General features: G+C 39.2%; 1 protein-coding gene and 1 long non-coding RNA gene across 3 annotated transcripts in view; one reads left to right on the forward strand and one right to left on the reverse strand.

Annotated features, from left to right (window-relative positions):
- Positions 1-8,472, forward strand: part of Srp72 (signal recognition particle 72) — a 91,833-nt gene extending 83,361 nt beyond the window's left edge. Inside the window, exons 10-12 of the mRNA XM_071677662.1 lie at positions 1,863-2,041; positions 5,630-5,839; positions 8,241-8,472. Of these exons, the coding sequence (XP_071533763.1) occupies positions 1,863-2,041; positions 5,630-5,839; positions 8,241-8,376 (525 nt within the window). The 3' untranslated portion in view covers positions 8,377-8,472. The remainder of the gene's footprint in view (positions 1-1,862; positions 2,042-5,629; positions 5,840-8,240) is intronic.
- LOC139757298 (uncharacterized) overlaps positions 8,264-22,743 on the reverse strand; it is a 56,445-nt gene continuing 41,965 nt past the window's right edge. The window contains exon 3 of one of the 2 annotated variants that reach the window (XR_011714588.1): positions 8,264-8,403. This is a non-coding gene — a long non-coding RNA (uncharacterized lncRNA). Of the gene's footprint in view, positions 8,404-11,585; positions 12,745-22,743 lie in introns of those variants that run through there. The other variant, XR_011714589.1, reaches the window with a different exon arrangement.

Below are 22,743 nucleotides of genomic sequence, written 5' to 3' on the forward strand. Positions count from 1 at the left end.
TTTTCATTCAAAATGACAAAAGTTTGATTAAATTGTCATGGTCAGGTGGATCTGTTAACACTGCCTCCACTTTTGTGAGAAAACCTCTGTCACGGTCAGTTTTCAAGGCTTGAAGAGCCACTGTCCATAAAATCACTTTTCTACATGATCTGAAGACAGATCAGCACTGTCAAGTAATTTTAGATCATCTGCCTTGTCCTCAAAATCTAACTGAAAGCTACTCAGTTTCCTTCTTAGAAAAAAAAAAAAAAAAAATGTGCAGTCACTGATATGGTTGGAGAAAATATTGTGTACTGCTGTTACAGCCACCACTTAGGCTCTCTGCCTAGCCTTATGATAGAGGTGCAGAACTTGGTGTGTAGGTTTACTTCTAGAGTTGTTCAGCTAATGTAAATGTACCTTCTGAAACAGGTAGTGGGTTTAGAAAGGCCAAGTGTGGTCTGTAAAACATTGGAAAAGGTAACACTAGTCAACAAAGATTTTGTCCCATGGAAAAAAATATGTTTCTTATGTATTTTTGCATCCTGAAGCCAAATATTTCAACAGAATTTCTCTATCACCTATAGTTTTTTGTCCCAGTGTACTTGCATATCATTATGTACAGTACCAGTGTCTACAGAGGATTTTAAACAAAGAGTTTAACAAACACAGCTATTCTCATTGTTTGGCAAGTGTAATATAACAAACACAGCTATTTTCATTGTTTGAGAAGTGTAATAGCTTCTTTTTTAAAGCACAAGCCTAGATAAATGGGTCACCAGGGGCCTGCCAAAACACAACTGGAAATATTGGGACATTCAAACGGCACCCACTCCTAAGCAGCAGCTCTTTGTCAGTTGTAAGCAAGAACTCAATGTGTAAAAAGGGTCTTTTCCACTCCCTTGACAGACTGTGCTCTTGTGAATTTAAGTGTTGTGCTGATACCCCATCCACCATTATAATGCTGAGAAACTGTGTAAATGGTCCGAATTCTTTGTGCTACATCTCCAGTGAATTGACATTCATATTGCAATGTTTTTTCACACCCCTCATTAAACAATGCTCTGAGCATTACTTTGGTTAAAAGTGGGTGACCAGGATAAAAGTTGGACCCCTATATTTGTTGTGTTGTGTGTCAGGCTTCTTATAGCATGGGCAAAGGTTCATGCTGTATGCCTTTGGCCATTCCTATGGTTTGAAGGGAACCCAAAGATCATGGATTGTTACTTTTGCCTGACAGATATGAATAGTACATGGTGTGGGAGGCAAGTTGCTAGAAGCAGTGAAAAGTTTTTATTGAGGATGTAGGGCATGTGTACGAGTAGGAAGAGAGGAAAGTGATTGGTTCTCAGTGAATGTTGGTTTGCAGCAGGGGTATGTGATGTCTCCATGGTTGTTTAAATTGCGGTTTGGTTGTGGACAGCTTCCTTAACTGAATCAGGGCATGTGAAGTGGTCGGAGGAAACCCTGGAAAGGACTTTGGGTTTGGTTGTGGACAGCTTCCTCACTGATGTACCAGACCTGTTAATCTGCATGAGAGATAATGAAAATGGACAACTTGCATCAAACAGCTTGGTTGATCATGCTATAATTAGGTAAGCTTGGTCAGAGACAGAGCTGCATTGGTAAAAACAGCCCTAAGACCAGTTTATGGTCCTTGAAAGGTAAGGAGGGATGAAATGTGGAGTGTTTGGTCGAGAGGAATTTTTATATGCATAAGTGTACAGTGTCATGCAGAAACAAAGGTGCATTGATGAGATTATTTAAGAGCTATCATGTTGGAGAACTGGAGATGGTATATTGGATAAAGATAGGAAAAAAAAGTAATCGAAGTATCTAATGAAGATAGAAAAAAAGTAATAGAAGTATCTGAATATTTACAGTATGATGTAAGTAGAGCGCAGACATTGTCCCGAGAACTTCCACCTGTGAGCAGCATTGTTGGTGAAGTAGATGGTGATGCACTTGAGGCATCATTAGGTCACCGATACTTTAAGAAGATGCAACAGGCACGAGGAGAAGGTTCACCATCTTCACCAGCATCACCGAAGTCTGCCACCATGTAAGTTAGATTAATTTTTTTTTCATTTTTATGATTGGGGATTCACTTTATGCATACATCTCATTCAGTTCTTTCACATTATGTATCTACTTCCTCATGTTGTTTGCCACATACCACATTCAGATAGTGTTTTCTTTCTGGTTGTCCATATTATCTTTGTATTTTGTCCACAACACATTTCATAATACTCTGTTACATTTTGACTTTAATTTTTTGTAGATTTTTCCAACTCATCATACATTTCTTTAAAAAATTATTTCAGATGCTTTTAGCATACTGACCATTCTCCTGCTAAAGACATGTAAGCTACATTAAAAGCATAGATTTTATGGCTACTATTTACAGTCTTTTCTGGGAGTTGTGGTTTAGATGTCTTCCTTTCAGTTTTTCCACTGTTACAGAACTAGTTTGTTATTTAGGCTTCATTTCTATAATCTGTGCTGATAGTATCTCTCAGCTACCTCTATTCTTGTAACTTTAGCATTATTTGTCAAGCAAAAATTTCACGTGCCACTTCCCTTTTCTTTAACACAACCTTCCTTCTGCCTGTTCTTTCCTGTTTATCATATGTATTCCAGTCCTGACCTCTACCAAGTATCCTAAAAGCACAAAAGTTCTTTTTACTACATAGGTGAGTGACCTTATCCACCAGTAGAATATACCACAAACCATTTTCAAGATACTTTACAGTGGACAGAGGAACCACATCAACCTTTTGTACACCACACCATGTTCCATTACCTCTGATTAAGAAAGACCAAATTTGAGAAAACTTCAGCTTCAATCAGTAGAAAAGTTGTTAAAAGATCAGATTGATCCCCCCACCCCACCTCCAGTTGCTGACAAAAGTCCATATCAAGGCCAGGCTGCAATTGAAATATAAAGAGGATTATGAAAGGGGAAAAAAAGAAAGTATTCACAAATTTTGGTGGAAGTGAAAAACCTGTCTTTTATAATGTGCCAGGTCATAGTAATTGGGAAAGACATGAGAAGGTAGAATGTTCCAAAGCTTCAACATGCGGGGAAAAAACTATTATCAAAATGACCCACCATTAAGTTGCCAATGGCTACACAGTAATCATGTGCATTAGCAGCTTGCTGAATATCGCATAGTATACCTAGTAGTGGGGGCACACAAGCAGCTAGCTCTTGGGAGTAAAAACCAAAGTAATACCTACAGAAGAACAAACATTGTGGCATAGGGCATGCAGCTCAAGTTTTGGAGTTAGCCTGGGAGAGTTTATAAGTTGGGATGCTTTTTACTTAACTCTGTCAAGTAAGGATGCAGAGCTAGAACCACCTTTGATTTGAGAGTAGTGCTTCATACAAGGATGGATCGATCCTTTGTATGAATGGAGTAATTGTTCAGAAGACCCTTTAGAGGTGTCCCTACAATGTTCAGGAAGTTGGCTATGACCAGTGGGTGGAATTATAGGTCAAGGAGTGTAGTGATTAGGTGTGGACTTCATCTGAGGTGAATGTTGCGAGAACTAAGGGGTATGTGTTCCATGTCTCCTGTATGGGAGTTGCATCTTAGGCATGAGGGGCCTTGTATTATGTTGAATTAGTGTTTGTCATGTTGTAGAGATGAGTAGTTTTCAAAGTTCTGAAAAACAGTATAACTTATGTGTTGGTGAATGTGCTTGCAGATGAGTCTATGTCTGGTTGGCTGGTGTTGAAGACTGTGATGGGACGGCAGTGCTTGTTGAGCCATTTCAGTGTAATTGTTTTGAATGTGTTGTGTATGCTGGAGGTTGAGGGAAATATGAATACAAGTTGTTGAAGTGTGAAGCAAGGTAAGCTTTTTATTTCTACCAAGGAGTTAGGTATTAGTTGTGGAGTGGTTGGGTTGGGAAGGTTTAGTGCTATTGCAAAGAAGGAAAAGTAAAAGATAAAAAAAGTGTATAAAGAGATGAACAGTAAATTGATTGTTGGTGTCTTTTGAGAGAAAAAAAAAAAGTGTCTTTCAGGAGATAAAGCCATACTTTATTTGTGGTTTTCTCCCTTTTCAAACTGGAAGATTCTGAAAGTCTTTTTCTTTTATTTTTATTTGAAAGCATGCCGCATCCATGGAAGGTGAAATAGAGGTATGAAAAAAAAAACCAATCTGCAGGGATCAATTTGAGCTCTTCATATGTTTGTAGATGTTACTTTTATAGGAAGAGGGGAAAGACAAAAAATGGAAGAGAATTCCACAACTATTCTGAGTGAGGCAAAAAGGTCTCATGATGGTCAACCCTCATTAGGCCAGTCTCCATCCAGTTCCACTTCTTAGCCAATAGTTCCTTACCCTTAACAGGCCACTGGCATAGGGCAATTCTCATGCAGTGTTTGCAGAGGCTCCTATCCAATGTTTTTACTTAATTCTTCTCACCTACTACTTATAAGCACTGAAAATGAAAGTATCTTAAAATTATAATGATGACACAAGTAATAGAAATTCTTCTTTAACATAACTGGTGGACTCCATTGCTCCTTTGCCTTTAGTTCTTCACCCTCAATTGACAGGCTGCAGGCAGACCAATTCTAGCATATTTTTTCCCAGAGGCAGTGGGGCTCTCAGATTCTCAAAAAACTAAAATCCCAGTACATCTTAAATGTTTGTCTGTCTTAAAGACTATTATCGTGATGGAGCTGGGCAACACTTCCCCCTTTGGTTCCACCCCTAAGGATGTACAAATTGTGATCACTACAAGAAGGAAAGTGAGACTTTGATACTTTAAGAAAACTAAAGTATCCCCTTGAGGCACTGAAAATGAACTTTTCCAAGTGTTGAGCTGTCTCCTGCAGTAGCAGCAACAGCACCTAAACTCACTAATTGTGTTACTGCCACTCCACAGCTTGGAGACTTTAGCTGTGGCCACCCCTTTGAGGGAGTTCCTGGAGATAACTGACATAGAGATTTAGATAGAAGTAATAGGAATTTATTCAAGTAATACAAAGAGTACAGAAATTGGGGGGTTTCAGGAAGTTGCCTGGTTTGCCTTTTCTTAGGGACACCACTGAGAAAAGGTGTTTAATATCCTACACTTGAGGAAATGCAGGATGGAAGCTGTGACTTTTCTGCGGAAGGCAGAATTAGAGCATGAACAACCTGCCTTTTTGTAAAGCCCTTTCCATGTTGCTTTAATTCAGAAAGCTCCAGAGTTAAGGAATTATTCTCATGTATGGTTTTACAATCATTGTTTTAGAAATTAGGAAGAGGAGGCAGAATGATGTATATTTGAATTGATTACATGTAAATGACTTACATGTTTTTTGACTGAAAAGATTCCCTTTTTCTTATGAGAAAATGGACAGTTAAGCATACTTTTACTAGTGACCTTTACTTTATCTCAAATAATTATACTTTGTTACCTTTGGCTTCCATTTTTTCTTATGCTTTCTCTTCTTACAGACTCTCACATTTTGAATTGCTATAAGGACTTGTTCATTATGTTATGATGGCTCTTTAAGTGTACTTTCGATCTTCCATGAAGTTCTCTTTAATATTCCTATTTTTTCATACACTGTTTAGATGGTCTAATACACATTTTTTCTACTGCTTGAATAGAGTACACTAAAGCTGAAGTATTCATATTCTCACAGGACTCCAGGAACAGATATGAAAAAGGTGAAGAAGAAGAAGAAGAAGCGAAAGACCCGGCTGCCCAAAAACTATAACCCCAACATTCCTCCAGACCCAGAGCGTTGGCTGCCAAAGTGGCAACGTAAAGGTTACCGCAAGAAGAAGGATCGTCGAATAAAAGATGTCATGAAGGGGACACAAGGTGTATCTAGTGATGCTGCTGACAAGTAGTAAGTGTTAGACTAGTAGAAACCTAAGCCATTTATACATTTATGATTAACCTGAGATGGTTACATGGCATGTGAGAAATAACTTAAGACTTTATCATTGATAAGGGATGGAATGGAGTACAGTCTTGAGTCAAGGAGTTTCTAGCTCCAGTGGAGTCCATAACTTATCTGCTTTTGAGAAGAGAGGCATCTACTAGCTTTCTATCCACAAACATACAGTCTCTCGTCATTCATAACACTTAACTCGCACAGCTTATTCTTCTTAACTAGATTTTCCTGTGGTATGCACTATGCGCTAGCCCTGCCCCTTGGAAAAATGGTAGGAACTGTAAATAGAAGGTAGGAACATTTAGGAAGGTGCATTAGGTAGAAATATTCAGTAGAAGTAGTATGTAGGAGCATTTTGTAAAGGTAGACAGTAGGAACATTAGGTAGGAGCCTTTGCAAACACTGCACTAGAGTTTCCCACAGCCAGTGGCCTGTTGAGGGTGATAAAATAAAGGCTAAAAAGCAGCTATGGAGTTCACTAGTTAATGAGACTCTATTGCCATGGCCACCCCCTTAGAGTTCCAGTTGGAACAGGCATTGGAGCTATAGATAGATACAAGTGTTTTGGGTACCTGGGAGTGAACAAAGGCAGCAAATGGAACCATGGAAGCAGAAGTGAGCCACAGGATGAGTGAGGGGACAAAGGTCTTGGGAGCATTGAAGAATGTGTGGAAAGATGGGTAGTTATTTGGGAGGGTGAAAATGGGTATGTTTGAAGATATAGTAGTTCCAATATTTGATGGATGCAAGTCATGGGCTATTAAATTAGGATGGGTAGAGGGTAGATGTGATGGAAATGAAATGTTTAAAGACAAGCCAAACAGGGAGTGCTGAAAGGTTTGGACAAATGGAGAAAGAGTGAGGAGAGGTTGACAAAGAGGTAAATGTGTGAGAAGTAGAGGGGGCAAGGAGAAAGGGGAGACCAAATTAGAGATGGAAGGATGAAGTGAAAAAATTTTGTGATCAGGGCCTGAACATGCAGGAGGGTGAAATGGTTAACAAGTATGAAAGAAAGAAAGCTGGAGAAGTTGATTGATACTTTTTGCCTAATGGTATAACTGTACATTGCTTGCCTTAATGACTGTGGCAGTCAATAGCCCTTAAGCCCAAATAGCCAGCCAATCAAACCAAACAAATCCAGTCACTCACTTAATCTCCTCTCCCCCATAACCCCAAATAATAACCACTCACACTGAACAAAACTCAAACCATACTGACTATCCTAGATAACACACTCCTTGCCACAAACTGAAAACAAAGACCATGAACAAAATAATTAGCCTCATTCACCAGCATCAGTTTCATACGAGAAAAAGAATTTTTCAGTGTCGTTTTCAAACAGTTTGTCTTCACCACAAACCATACAACACAGGGCACTGAGAGTGCAAACACTCAGCTCCTGAAAAAAAAAATGTATCTTGGTATGCTCAGCACCTCTCCCACCCAAACCACAGCCTGAACATCCACTGAACCTGTCAGAAATGACAAATTCACCGATACCTCACATTCAGCCTCCCCTAATAAATTGATTATTGATAAAATAAAATGACAACTTTTCAAGCAGTGAACAGCTCCCTATCCCAAATTCGTTCTCAAACTCCATCAAAAATACATCATGCTTGTGACTTCACTTGTCAGTCACAAATTACACTATCTTGTCTGCATTCCTGGATACCACCCTTTAACATTTCTAACTTCAGTTCACCATATCACAAAGCCCCTCATGTCTGAAGTCCAGCCTCTACATTGAAGACACTGGGCACTTACTTGGTTATCCATCATGCACCCCATATAGACAATAAACACCATACCTCTTGACCTTTGGTTCCCATCCAGCAGACATAGCCAGTTTCCAGAGTGCTGTAGGAGCCCCTGAGAAGGGGATACTGTGTAAGATAAGGTAAGGAATATAAGTTGGGTGCATGAACTCAGCAGGTTATAACACTGTGAGTGAAATGTCACCCATGAAGAGGCTGTATTACTATCAATGTTTGGAAAGGAGTTCAATCTCATCTAGGATCTTCCTGCCTCAGAGGGGCCTATCTTACTATTCTCCCACATGGTGTTCAAATCAGAGATGCAGGGCCCCTTAATGTTAGTCTTTGTACTTCAAAGTAAAACTGCATAGTTTAAAGTTATCGGGGAAAAATGGTGAAATGAATGGACGTACAGTAAAAGAAATGAAATTTTTGCTTACTTTTTAATTTGTATATTACTAATGACAGGATTGTACTGTATGAAAAGTTAGTATTGAATCACAAGGCATTGTCATTAAAGGCTGAAGTCAATAAATGACAATGCAAAAATTACAGTGTTTGTTCTGATCAGGTTTACTGAATTCACACATTTACAGTGACATCACCAAGACTGCAGGGACACACAGGCCAGCCCAGGCTGTGGTGAGTCCTCAACCAGAGTCACAAGGACCACGACGCAACTTGCAGAAGAAGAAAGGTGGAGGAAAGAAGAAGAAGGGCAGTGGCTGGTAGTGAGGATTGTTGCAGAACCTGAATGACCTGAAATTGTTTCAAGGAAAATTATAAATGAATTTTTTGTATTTAATAGATATTACCCTTTTCATTGCATTACTGGCAGTTGAATTCCTTATCCATACCATATGTTACAAACAATTTTATGCAAAAAAATATGACATTTTTTACTGTTTTAGCAGGTAACATTAGGAGCTAGTTGCCTCATTTGCCCATATCATGTCTTTGGTTGTCTTGTGCATAGAACTGAAACAAGAGACTCCCATCCACAGCCAAGCCCCACAGGTTCAGCCCATTGACAGAAATGACACTCTAATTATAAAGGGAACTAAAGTGAATCACTGGGAGAGAGAGGGGCACTTGTCCAGGACGCATTGAGTGGGTGGAAGTTGAGATCATTGTATGTTAGGGCAAAGGATAATCATGCATAAGGATAAGTGTGGTATTAAGTACTGTCTGAATGATAGAACTGACCAGGGTGGTTTGAAATGTGGACATACTGAGAAGGTGGGTGAAGATAGACCAACATAGAGGATATATGGGTATATGTCATAAGTTGAAGGACTAAGAGGAAGGGAAAGAATGAGGAGATGGAAGGATTGGGTGAAAGAGGCTCTTAGGTGTTGGTGCTTGAACGTTGAGGGTAAGGAGCATGCATGGAATAGATTAAATTGGAGCAATGTGGTATATTGGGTACAGCTTTGGTATCAATGGGCTGAACCAGGGCATACAAAGCAGTCAGGGAAAACCTTATAGTTTAAAATCCTGGTTACAGCAGTCAGTCTAGTCAACCCAGCTCTTCATTCACGCCTGGTTTAGGGCCTCAGCTGCCCGTCCCATCTCAGCTAACTTAAAAAAAAATGTTAAACTCTAAGCACTACCTCATGGTTTTTTAAACTTTCTTCTTTCATACTCATTTGCCATTTCCTGCATTAGTGAGGTAGCACCAGGAAAAAAGGAGGAAATGGCTTCCACATTCATTTTTTGACTGTCATGTGTAATGCTCCAAATCCACAAACTGGTCACACAAATGTTTCTATGGCTTCCTCCCAGCTGCCTCATGCACCATGGTTCAGTTCATTGACAGCATGTCGCCCTCTGTATATCACATTGCTCTAATTCACTCTATCCCTTGATTAGCATAATTTTCATTTTTTTTTCACCCAAGTATGGAGTAGTGTTCACATCGGGAGTGGCTCTGTACATCTTCCAATTAGTGGAATGGAAGCAAAAGCTTTTTATGATTAATTCTCAGGCATCATCTGTCTGCGTCCTTCCCTTTCTGTCCATTGCAGTGTTATTGGTACTGGTTTTGTTTTGGTCACTGCCAATGTGAGCTGTCTGCATGTGTCCCTGCCACAAAGGCTTAAACCTGCCACACCCATCCAGCTGCTGCTTCCTATGATTTCTGTGCAGAGACCAGCCATACCAGGGTTGAACATTGATATCTCTTGCTGTCCTCAAACAGAACTGTGGAATTCTCTTTCAACTTTCATCTTCCCATTTTACAATAAGCATTTTGTCTTCAGGAGTCAGGTTTACATACACTTATGTAACCTTTTTTTTTTTTTTTTCCTGAGATGCCCTTGTTAGGGGGCATGTTTTGTCCATGTCATTTAGCAAGCTCTCTGTATCTCTGATGCTCATTCCCTTTGGGAACTCCTTCAAGGGTATGGCCACGGCAAAACAGTCTGCACTACTAGTGAACTCCAGTGCCACTTCTTATCCTTTAGTGCCTCACCCTAAACAGGCTACTGGCAGAGGAGAACTCAGTGTTTGTTGAGGCTCCTACCTAAAGTTTCTACCGACTACTTCTACCTAATGTTCCAACCTGCTGCTTCTACCCATTGCATGTTCCTACTTATTACTTCTACCTGGTGTTTCTACCAAATGTTCCTACTGGAACCTGATTCTTAGATAAACGTTGATAAGAGGTGGGTAAGGTAACAAACAAAAAGCATCAATAGATTACAAAAGGATCAGTAAAGAAGGGTCGGATGTGAAGGTAGTAAGGGAATTGGTGAATTTGTATCTTTCTCTGGTAATGGCAAAGATGAAAATTAGTGCTAGATGGATCCTTAAGTTTATTTTGTTAAAAAATGAGATGAGAGGTTGCAGAGAATTATGAATTTCACAGAAATTTCCTTTAGATTTGTATGAATACAGGGGAAGAAAATGCAGATTCACAGAGAAATTCTGAAAAAGATTTTACAATGGATTTTGGTTGTGATTCTCATTCTAACTAAGACAAGCATAACAAAAAAAAGGTTAGGATTGGTAATATCTTGTTGATATCAAGTTACTTGCTACATACAAAAGAATAATCATTAGTGAAGGTGATTTAGTTATTAATGTGAATTTAAGACCAAAAATGGTAAATTTTGTTTATTTGATTTACCATATTATCTGGTATGAATAATGTATTATCTCCAGGCCAGAAGATTTCCATTAGGCTAAGACTAGAATCTTTTTTTTTATTCCTCCTAATTTCTCATATTTACATCTTAACAGGTAGGGAATTTTTTGACTAGATAGAATAGCCCATTTCATTCATCTTTGTCTTTATTCTTTGCTATATTTGCATCACTGATGCCCGTTCCCACCTGGAGCTCCCTTGAGGGGCTGTCCAAGGCAAAAGAATCTGCATAGCTGGTGAACTCCAGTGCCACTTCTTAGCCCTTATTGCCTCACCTTTAACAGGCCACTGGCAGAGGGCAACTCCAATGCACTGATTATAGAGGATTCTACCTAATATTCCTTCTGACTCATACTACTTAATGCTCCTGTCTGAATGTTCCTACCTACTACTTCTATCTATTGTACCTACCATTTCCCCCTAAGGGCAGGGCTCATGCATAAGAAAATATAGCTATGAAGAATGAGCTGTGTGAGTAAAGTTTTGTCAGTTATGTATGACAAGGAGTGATTGTATGTTTGGGGACAGAATGCCAGTAGTCCATGCGTGGGTGAGGCAGAAAGAAGACAGCTACCTGGGTCAGAGGAGTGCACCTTGACAACCACTTAAATGGATCACTACGCACCTGTCAGTAACTCTCCCAATACCCAGGTGGGTAATACTGATATTATACCTCTCTGGTCATTGGCTGCCTTCCAATTACTATTATTTGCATAATAAGGTTATTGGAAGAGCTACATATACTTGGTAATTTGGGATCTGCACGAGTTGGGATGCTGACAGTGAGAACACATTACACAATACATATTTTTGTTTTATGAACAAATACATTTTCAGTTGCCATGGTACATATACAACTATATAATAGAGCATGGCAACTGTATGAGAAAACAATTACATAGTATATTAAAGGGAAATACTAGAAATTAGCTGAACATTGTATGAAATGTCTACTTTAATTGAAGTGAAGGTCATCTTTTTTTGTATAGGATGAAATAAATGCTACTGTAAACTCTGGTGTGACATTATTCAGGCTGACCAATTATGCATGTGTAGGCATTAATACAACACGCTAATAAAGTCAAAAGGAACCTGTGCTATTATCATGTTTTGGTTAACTTTTGGTTTACAAAGTAAAAGCAGATTTAATCCATTTTAACTAAATTGTAAGAAATGACCTGCAAAGTTTGCTGACAAGCATAAAATAATCTGCACTGAATATTTTATAGTAATTTCTCCTTTTAGATATTTAAGTATAATTTCTAAACATTCACATAGGGTGTGACGATAAATATTTACATTCTCTTGAAACTGTTACACGTTTTACAGGAACAGATACAGGTATGGTGGGACAACAAAATTTACATTATATTTCATATTCATTTCGGATGAATTAATTGTACTTACATTCTGCTTATCTGACTGAGGAACCTATCTGAGGTCATAGTAGATGAGTTACTGTCAGGATAGAATGGTAAAATTATGAAAATATATTTACAATAAACAACCTGAAATATTCTGGATGTACTTTCCTGCACAAAGAAAGCCAGTTAGTTCTGATATACAAATGTACTGAAAAACAGATCAAAACAAACACTACCAAAATCACTCCAGCATTGCAACTTGTTAGAAGGGATAATGTTTCTTTTGAAACAAATACAGAGGCCATACAAAAATAATAATAAAGAGGAGTTACCATCAGGAAGTCTTAGCAGTGTCCACAACATGTCATTTTGTCTGTTACATGAATATCATAAAATTTTCACAGCAAAGTTTCTTCACAGTGTAAGTCTGCAATTATCTTGCATGAAAACCATTATCATGTCGCATTAACTTCTTGTCAGGTACTTTCAAGACCACATAGCTGACTCTTAGTCAGGTACTTTCAAGGCAGATTTTCAGTTGGGCATTTTTTCCTCTACCATCTATCATAAAATCATGAAAACAATGTTCTGAAATACAAAGTAAAAAAATTTTTGTTCTAATATGACAGTGATTGATTAGTTAAAACAAACTCCATACCCTTTGGTGACTACTGTCATAATCTGAAAGTAGGAACCAGTTACATTTTGTTTGAAATTTACGTTTAAAATTTAAGAATTATATTTGGAAAGTAAATTCATAAGTTAAGGTCACAAAGATGAAGGTGACACTACGTTGAACTTTGTAATAAAAACTAATGTAAAGTCATAAAAAAAAAAAAAACAATGCATAAGAACATAAAAAAATAACCAAGGAAAATAAGTAATTTGGAAGTGCAGTAAAAAGATGAAGTATTAAATTAGATAATAGTAAAATTTGGGACATCAAAATATTTCTAAAGAGCCAGGGCTGTGTCAGCACTACACTTAGTTTTTCTTTTTCACACCATCCTAACTAGAAGTCCATAACACTACCTCTTGGCCAGAAGACGACTGCACAGATGCATAACACATGCTCTCCCCTTGTCATTATTGTCATCATGCTCAAATCAGGTTAATCCTGCATTTTTGATTAACTGACTGGCTGACTTGAAGATCAGACTATGGAAATGGGCGTTCAAACAGTTTCTCATCATGCTGAAAGAGGTGCCTGGGGACATTCTGCATATACAACAATGCTCTAAATGCAGGAAGCAACAATCATAATCATATAGATGAATAGACTAACAGAAGAATGCCTAACATTAGTAAAATTCAACTCACTCTAGCTTGCTAAACATCTCTCTATAAGGTTCCTTTTTTTTTTTTTATTTTTTTTTTTTATTATACTTTGTCGCTGTCTCCCGCGTTTGCGAGGTAGCGCAAGGAAACAGACGAAAGAAATGGCCCAACCCACCCCCATACACATGTATATACATACGTCCACACACGCAAATATACATACCTACACAGCTTTCCATGGTTTACCTCAGACGCTTCACATGCCTTGATTCAATCCACTGACAGCACGTCAACCCCGGTATACCACATCGCTCCAATTCACTCTATTCCTTGCCCTCCTTTCACCCTCCTGCATGGTCAGGCCCCGATCACACAAAATCTTTTTCACTCCATCTTTCCACCTCCAATTTGGTCTCCCTCTTCTCCTCGTTCCCTCCACCTCCGACACATATATCCTCTTGGTCAATCTTTCCTCACTCATTCTCTCCATGTGCCCAAACCACTTCAAAACACCCTCTTCTGCTCTCTCAACCACGCTCTTTTTATTTCCACACATCTCTCTTACCCTTACGTTACTCACTCGATCAAACCACCTCACACCACACATTGTCCTCAAACATCTCATTTCCAGCACATCCATCCTCCTACGCACAAATCTATCCATAGCCCACGCCTCGCAACCATACAACATTGTTGGAACCACTATTCCTTCAAACATACCCATTTTTGCTTTCCGAGATAATGTTCTCGACTTCCACACATTCTTCAAGGCCCCCAGAATTTTCGCCCCCTCCCCCACCCTATGATCCACTTCCGCTTCCATCCGCTGCCAGATCCACTCCCAGATATCTAAAACACTTCACTTCCTCCAGTTTTTCTCCATTCAAACTCACCTCCCAATTGACTTGACCCTCAACCCTACTGTACCTAATAACCTTGCTCTTATTCACATTTACTCTTAACTTTCTTCTTCCGCACACTTTACCAAACTCAGTCACCAGCTTCTGCAGTTTCTCACATGAATCAGCCACCAGCGCTGTATCATCAGCGAACAACAACTGACTCACTTCCCAAGCTCTCTCATCCCCAACAGACTTCATACTTGCCCCTCTTTCCAAAACTCTTGCATTTACCTCCCTAACAACCCCATCCATAAACAAATTAAACAACCATGGAGACATCACACACCCCTGCCGCAAACCTACATTCACTGAGAACCAATCACTTTCCTCTCTTCCTACACGTACACATGCCTTACATCCTCGATAAAAGCTTTTCACTGCTTCTAACAACTTTCCTCCCACACCATATATTCTTAATACCTTCCACAGAGCATCTCTATCAACTCTATCATATGCCTTCTCCAGATCCATAAATGCTACATACAAATCCATTTGCTTTTCTAAGTATTTCTCACATACATTCTTCAAAGCAAACACCTGATCCACACATCCTCTACCACTTCTGAAACCACACTGCTCTTCCCCAATCTGATGCTCTGTACATGCCTTCACCCTCTCAATCAATTCCTTCCCATATAATTTACCAGGAATACTCAACAAACTTATACCTCTGTAATTTGAGCACTCACTCTTATCCCCTTTGCCTTTGTACAATGGCACTATGCACGCATTCCGCCAATCCTCAGGCACCTCACCATGAGTCATACATACATTAAATAACCTTACCAACCAGTCAACAATACAGTCACCACCTTTTTTAATAAATTCCACTGCAATACCATCCAAACCTGCTGCCTTGCCGGCTTTCATCTTCCGCAAAGCTTTCACTACCTCTTCTCTGTTTACCAAATCATTTTCCCTTACCCTCTCACTTTGCACACCACCTCGACCAAAACACCCTATATCTGCCACTCTATCATCAAACACATTCAACAAACCTTCAAAATACTCACTCCATCTCCTTCTCACATCACCACTACTTGTTATCACCTCCCCATTTGCGCCCTTCACTGAAGTTCCTTTATCCCATAAAAAACATTTGTTGGGATAATGGTCTGGGACTCTGGCAAAGGTCAAGGTGGTTATTTTAGGTTAACAGGGTTAGTGTATATTAAATAAAGTTAATGTGTGTTAAATGGGATGAATATAGATTAACGAGTCAATGCGGATAAAGTCTAAAAGTTTCCTAAGACCAATACTGGCTTACTGATGTCAGTAAAGGTTCACCAATGTCTGTGGTTTAAATGAGACACAGATAAATGATGTATGTATGGGTTAAATGGGGGTTAGAAACTGAGGTCCATGTATGTTTAGTGGAGGTGGGGGTTACAAATTGAGGCAGATATAAGTTGAATGATGGTTACAAAACTGTAGTACAGATATGTTAAATGGTTGTTAGATTATCAAGGTAAATACAGATTAAATAATGGCTTGATATCTGAGATACATAAAAGTAAAATGGGAGCTATATAAGTGCAAAAGATACGAGTTAAATGAGAGCCACATATATATTAAATGGGGGCTAGATAACCAAGGTACATATAGGTAAATGAGGGCTAAATAACTGAGGTCCACATGGGTTAAATGAATGCTAGATAACCGATGTACATAACAGCTACATGGGGGCAAAGTAACCAAGGCAGGCTGCATGCAACTTAAAAGGTATTACATAACTGAGGTATATATGGGTTAAACATGAGCTCAGCATGGGTTACTGAAGTTCACTGTTCACTTGAGTCAATGTGGGTTGGTTAAGTCCTTGAGTTAACGGGATCATTGTGTATAACCTGGGATAAGTGTGGGTTGCATGGGAATACTGAAATTCAACTGGAATCGGTATTAATGTTGGTTAAATAGGGTTAGTGTGATTCAAGTTGAGTGGGGATAGTATGGGTTGAGGACAGTGTACATGGGTTGTATATGTTAAGGATTGTAAGTGGGGTTAGTACAGGTAGGCAGTAGTTGGAAAGCAGCCAACGACCAGGGAAGTATTTGGTAGGCAGCCAGCAACCAGTAAAGTATTTGGTAGGCAGCCAATGACCAGGGAAGTATTTAGTAGGCAGCCAACAACCAGGGAAGTATAATACCAGTACTACCTGCCTGGGTACCAGGAGGGTTAGTGACCGCTGTATAGTATGCTAGCATTTTAGAGGTTGTCAAGCTGCACTCCTCTTACCTAGGTAGCTGTCTCTTCTTTCTGCCTCACCCATACATAGATTACTGACATTCCATCCACAAACATACAATTTCTTCTTGTCATACACAGCATCTGACAACACTTGACTCGCACAGCTCATTCCTCATATCTCAAAGTTTTCCTATGGTGAGCACTATGCTAGCCCTGCCTTTTAGCAGAGTGGTGGGGGCAACAGATAGAAGCAGAAGTTAGTAACTTTTAGGCAGGAGTATTAAAGAGAAAAATTAGGTGGAAGTAGAAGGTAGGAATATTAGGCAGAAGTAGTCAGTAGAAACATTAGGAAGGAACCTCTGCAAACATTGCTCTAGAGTTGCCTTCTGCTAGTGGTTTGTTAAGGGCAAGGCACTAAAGGCCAAGAAGCAGCACTAGTGTTCATTAGTTATGGAGATTCTATTGTTTTGGCTACCAACTTGGGGGAGTTCCAGTTGGGAACAGACATCAGATGTATATTTATATTATTATATATTTTGCTTTGTCGCTGTCTCCCGCATTTGCGAGGTAGCGCAAGGAAACAGACGAAAGAAATGGCCCAACCCACCCCCATACACATGTATATACATACGTCCACACCCGCAAATATACATACCTACACAGCTTTCCATGGTTTCCCCCAGACGCTTCACATGCCCTGATTCAATCCACTGACAGCACGTCAAACCCGGTATACCACATCGATCCAATTCAGTCTATTCCTTGCCCTCCTTTCACCCTCCTGCATGTTCAGGCCCCGATCACACAAAATCTTTTTCACTCCATCTTTCCACCTCCAATTTGGTCTCCCACTTCTCCTCATTCCCTCCACCTCTGACACATATATCCTCTTGGTCAATCTTTCCTCACTCATTCTCTCCATGTGCCCAAACCATTTCAAAACACCCTCTTCTGCTCTCTCAAACACGCTCTTTTTATTTCCACACATCTCTCTTACCCTTACGTTACTTACTCGATCAAACCACCTCACACCACACATTGTCCTCAAACATCTCATTTCCAGCACATCCATCCTCCTGCACACAACTCTATCCATAGCCCACGCCTCGCAACCATACAACATTGTTGGAACCACTATTCCTTCAAACGTACCCATTTTTGCTTTCCGAGATAATGTTCTCAACTTCCACACATTCTTCAAGGCTCCCAGGATTTTTGCATCCTCCCCCACCCTATGATCCACTTCCGCTTCCATGGTTCCATCCGCTGCCAGATCCACTCCCAGATATCTAAAACACTTTACTTTGTCCAGTTTTTCTCCATTCAAACTTACCTCCCAATTGACTTGACCCTCAACCCTACTGTACCTAATAACCTTGCTCTTATTCACATTTACTCTTAACTTTCTTCTTTCACACACTTTACCAAACTCAGTCACCAGCTTCTGCAGTTTCTTACATGAATCAGCCACCAGCGCTGTATCATCAGCGAACAACAACTGACTCACTTCCCAAGCTCTCTCATCCCCAACAGACTTCATACTTGCCCCTCTTTCCAAGACTCTTGCATTCACCTCCCTAACAACCCCATCCATAAACAAATTTAACAACCATGGAGACATCACACACCCCTGCCGCAAACCTACATTCACTGAGAACCAATCACTTTCCTCTCTTCCTACATGTACACATGCCTTACATCCTCGATAAAAACTTTTCACTGCTTCTAACAACTTGCCTCCCACACCATCCATATATTCTTAATACCTTCCATAGAGCATCTCTATCAACTCTATCATATGCCTTCTCCAGATCCATAAATGCTACATACAAATCCATTGGCTTTTCTAAGTATTTCTCACATACATTCTTCAAAGCAAACACCTGATCCACACATCCTCTACCACTTCTGAAACCACACTGCTCTTCCCCAATCTGATGCTCTGTACATGCCTTCACCCTCTCAATGAATACCCTCCCATATAATTTACCAGGCATACTCAACAAACTTATACCTCTGTAATTTGAGCACTCACTCTTATCCCCTTTGCCTTTGTACAATGGCACTATGCACGCATTCTGCCAATCCTCAGGCACCTCACCATGAGTCATACATACATTAAATAACCTTACCAACCAGTCAATAATACAGTCACCCCCTTTTTTAATAAATTCCACTGCAATACCATCCAAACCTGCTGCCTTGCCGGCTTTCATCTTCCGCAAAGCTTTTACTACCTCTTCTCTGCTTACCAAATCATTTTCCCTAACCCTCTCACTTTGCACACCATCTCGACCAAAACACCCTATATCTGCCACTCTATCATCAAACACATTCAACAAACCTTCAAAATACTCACTCCATCTCCTTCTCACATCACCACTACTTGGGAGGTGGGTTGATTAGAAAGGGTAGTGAGTGGTGGGATGAAGAAGTAAGATTATTAGTGAAAGAGAAGAGAGAGGCATTCGGACGATTTTTGCAGGGAAAAAATGCAATTGAGTGGGAGATGTATAAAAGAAAGAGACAGGAGGTCAAGAGAAAGGTGCAAGAGGTGAAAAAGAGGGCAAATGAGATTTGGGGTGAGAAAGTATCATTAAATTTTAGGGAGAATAAAAAGATGTTCTGGAAGGAGGTAAATAAAGTGCGTAAGACAAGGGAGCAAATGGGAACTTCAGTGAAGGGCGCAAATGGGGAGGTGATATATATATATATATATATATATATATATATATATATATATATATATATATATATATATATATATATATATGGGAGCGGGGGGGCTGGAAATCCTCCCCCTCGTTTTTTTTTTAATTTTCCAAAAGAAGGAACAGAGAAGGGGGCCAGGTGAGGATATTCCCTCAAAGGCCCAGTCCTCTGTTCCTAACGCTACCTCGCTAATGCGGGACATAGCGAATAGTATGAAGAAGAACAAGATATATATATATATATATATATATATTTTTTTTTTTTTTTTTTTTTATACTTTGTCGCTGTCTCCCGCGTTTGCGAGGTAGCGCAAGGAAACAGACGAAAGAAATGGCCCAACCCACCCCCATACACATGTATATACATACGTCCACACACGCAAATATACATACCTGCACAGCTTTCCATGGTTTACCCCAGACGCTTCACATGCCTTGATTCAATCCACTGACAGCACGTCAACCCCGGTATACCACATCGATCCAATTCACTCTATTCCTTGCCCTCCTTTCACCCTCCTGCATGTTCAGGCCCCGATCACACAAAATCTTTTTCACTCCATCTTTCCACCTCCAATTTGGTCTCCCTCTTCTCCTCGTTCCCTCCACCTCCGACACATATATCCTCTTGGTCAATCTTTCCTCACTCATCCTCTCCATGTGCCCAAACCACTTCAAAACACCCTCTTCTGCTCTCTCAACCACGCTCTTTTTATTTCCACACATCTCTCTTACCCTTACGTTACTCACACGATCAAACCACCTCACACCACACATTGTCCTCAAACATCTCATTTCCAGCACATCCATCCTCCTGCACACAACTCTATCCATAGCCCACGCCTCGCAACCATACAACATTGTTGGAACAACTATTCCTTCAAACATACCCATTTTTGCTTTCCGAGATAATGTTCTCGACTTCCACACATTCTTCAAGGCCCCAGAATTTTTTCCTTTTCTCTTTTTTTTTTTTTTTTTTTTTTTTTTTTTTATTTTTTTTTTTTTTTTTTTTTTTTTTTTTTTATTTTTTTTTTTTTTTTTTTTTTTTTTTATTTTTTTTTTTATTATACTTTGTCGCTGTCTCCGCGTTTTTTTTTTTTTTTATTTTTTTTTTTATTTTTTTTTTTTTTTTTTTTTTTTATTTTTTTTTTTTTTTTTTTTTTTTTTTTTATTTTTTTTTTTTTTTTTTTTTTTTTTATTTTTTTTTTTTTTTTTTTTATTTTTTTTTTTTTTTTTTTTTTTTTTATTTTTTTTTTTTTTTTATTTTTTTTTTTTTTTTTTTTTTTTTTATTTTTTTTTTTTTTTTCCTGAGATGCCCTTGTTAGGGGGCATGTTTTGTCCATGTCATTTAGCAAGCTCTCTGTATCTCTGATGCTCATTCCCTTTGGGAACTCCTTCAAGGGTATGGCCACGGCAAAACAGTCTGCACTACTAGTGAACTCCAGTGCCACTTCTTATCCTTTAGTGCCTCACCCTAAACAGGCTACTGGCAGAGGAGAACTCAGTGTTTGTTGAGGCTCCTACCTAAAGTTTCTACCGACTACTTCTACCTAATGTTCCAACCTGCTGCTTCTACCCATTGCATGTTCCTACTTATTACTTCTACCTGGTGTTTCTACCAAATGTTCCTACTGGAACCTGATTCTTAGATAAACGTTGATAAGAGGTGGGTAAGGTAACAAACAAAAAGCATCAATAGATTACAAAAGGATCAGTAAAGAAGGGTCGGATGTGAAGGTAGTAAGGGAATTGGTGAATTTGTATCTTTCTCTGGTAATGGCAAAGATGAAAATTAGTGCTAGATGGATCCTTAAGTTTATTTTGTTAAAAAATGAGATGAGAGGTTGCAGAGAATTATGAATTTCACAGAAATTTCCTTTAGATTTGTATGAATACAGGGGAAGAAAATGCAGATTCACAGAGAAATTCTGAAAAAGATTTTACAATGGATTTTGGTTGTGATTCTCATTCTAACTAAGACAAGCATAACAAAAAAAAGGTTAGGATTGGTAATATCTTGTTGATATCAAGTTACTTGCTACATACAAATCCATTGGCTTTTCTAAGTATTTCTCACATACATTCTTCAAAGCAAACACCTGATCCACACATCCTCTACCACTTCTGAAACCACACTGCTCTTCCCCAATCTGATGCTCTGTACATGCCTTCACCCTCTCAATCAAATCCTTCCCATATAATTTACCAGGAATACTCAACAAACTTATACCTCTGTAATTTGAGCACTCACTCTTATCCCCTTTGCCTTTGTACAATGGCACTATGCACGCATTCTGCCAATCCTCAGGCACCTCACCATGAGTCATACATACATTAAATAACCTTACCAACCAGTCAATAATACAGTCACCCCCTTTTTTAATAAATTCCACTGCAATACCATCCAAACCTGCTGCCTTGCCGGCTTTCATCTTCCGCAAAGCTTTTACTACCTCTTCTCTGTTTACCAAATCATTTTCCCTAACCCTCTCACTTTGCACACCATCTCGACCAAAACACCCTATATCTGCCACTCTATCATCAAACACATTCAACAAACCTTCAAAATACTCACTCCATCTCCTTCTCACATCACCACTACTTGTTATCACCTCCCCATTTGCGCCCTTCACTGAAGTTCCTTTATCCCATAAAAAACATTTGTTGGGATAATGGTCTGGGACTCTGGCAAAGGTCAAGGTGGTTATTTTAGGTTAACAGGGTTAGTGTATATTAAATAAAGTTAATGTGTGTTAAATGGGATGAATATAGATTAACGAGTCAATGCGGATAAAGTCTAAAAGTTTCCTAAGACCAATACTGGCTTACTGATGTCAGTAAAGGTTCACCAATGTCTGTGGTTTAAATGAGACACAGATAAATGATGTATGTATGGGTTAAATGGGGGTTAGAAACTGAGGTCCATGTATGTTTAGTGGAGGTGGGGGTTACAAATTGAGGCAGATATAAGTTGAATGATGGTTACAAAACTGTAGTACAGATATGTTAAATGGTTGTTAGATTATCAAGGTAAATACAGATTAAATAATGGCTTGATATCTGAGATACATAAAAGTAAAATGGAGCTATATAAGTGCAAAAGATACGAGTTAAATGAGAGCCACATATATATTAAATGGGGGCTAGATAACCAAGGTACATATAGGTAAATGAGGGCTAAATAACTGAGGTCCACATGGGTTAAATGAATGCTAGATAACCGATGTACATAACAGCTACATGGGGGCAAAGTAACCAAGGCAGGCTGCATGCAACTTAAAAGGTATTACATAACTGAGGTATATATGGGTTAAACATGAGCTCAGCATGGGTTACTGAAGTTCACTGTTCACTTGAGTCAATGTGGGTTGGTTAAGTCCTTGAGTTAACGGGATCATTGTGTATAACCTGGGATAAGTGTGGGTTGCATGGGAATACTGAAATTCAACTGGAATCGGTATTAATGTTGGTTAAATAGGGTTAGTGTGATTCAAGTTGAGTGGGG

Source organism: Panulirus ornatus, chromosome 25, assembly GCF_036320965.1.
Source record: "Panulirus ornatus isolate Po-2019 chromosome 25, ASM3632096v1, whole genome shotgun sequence".
Classification (NCBI taxonomy): domain Eukaryota; kingdom Metazoa; phylum Arthropoda; class Malacostraca; order Decapoda; family Palinuridae; genus Panulirus; species Panulirus ornatus.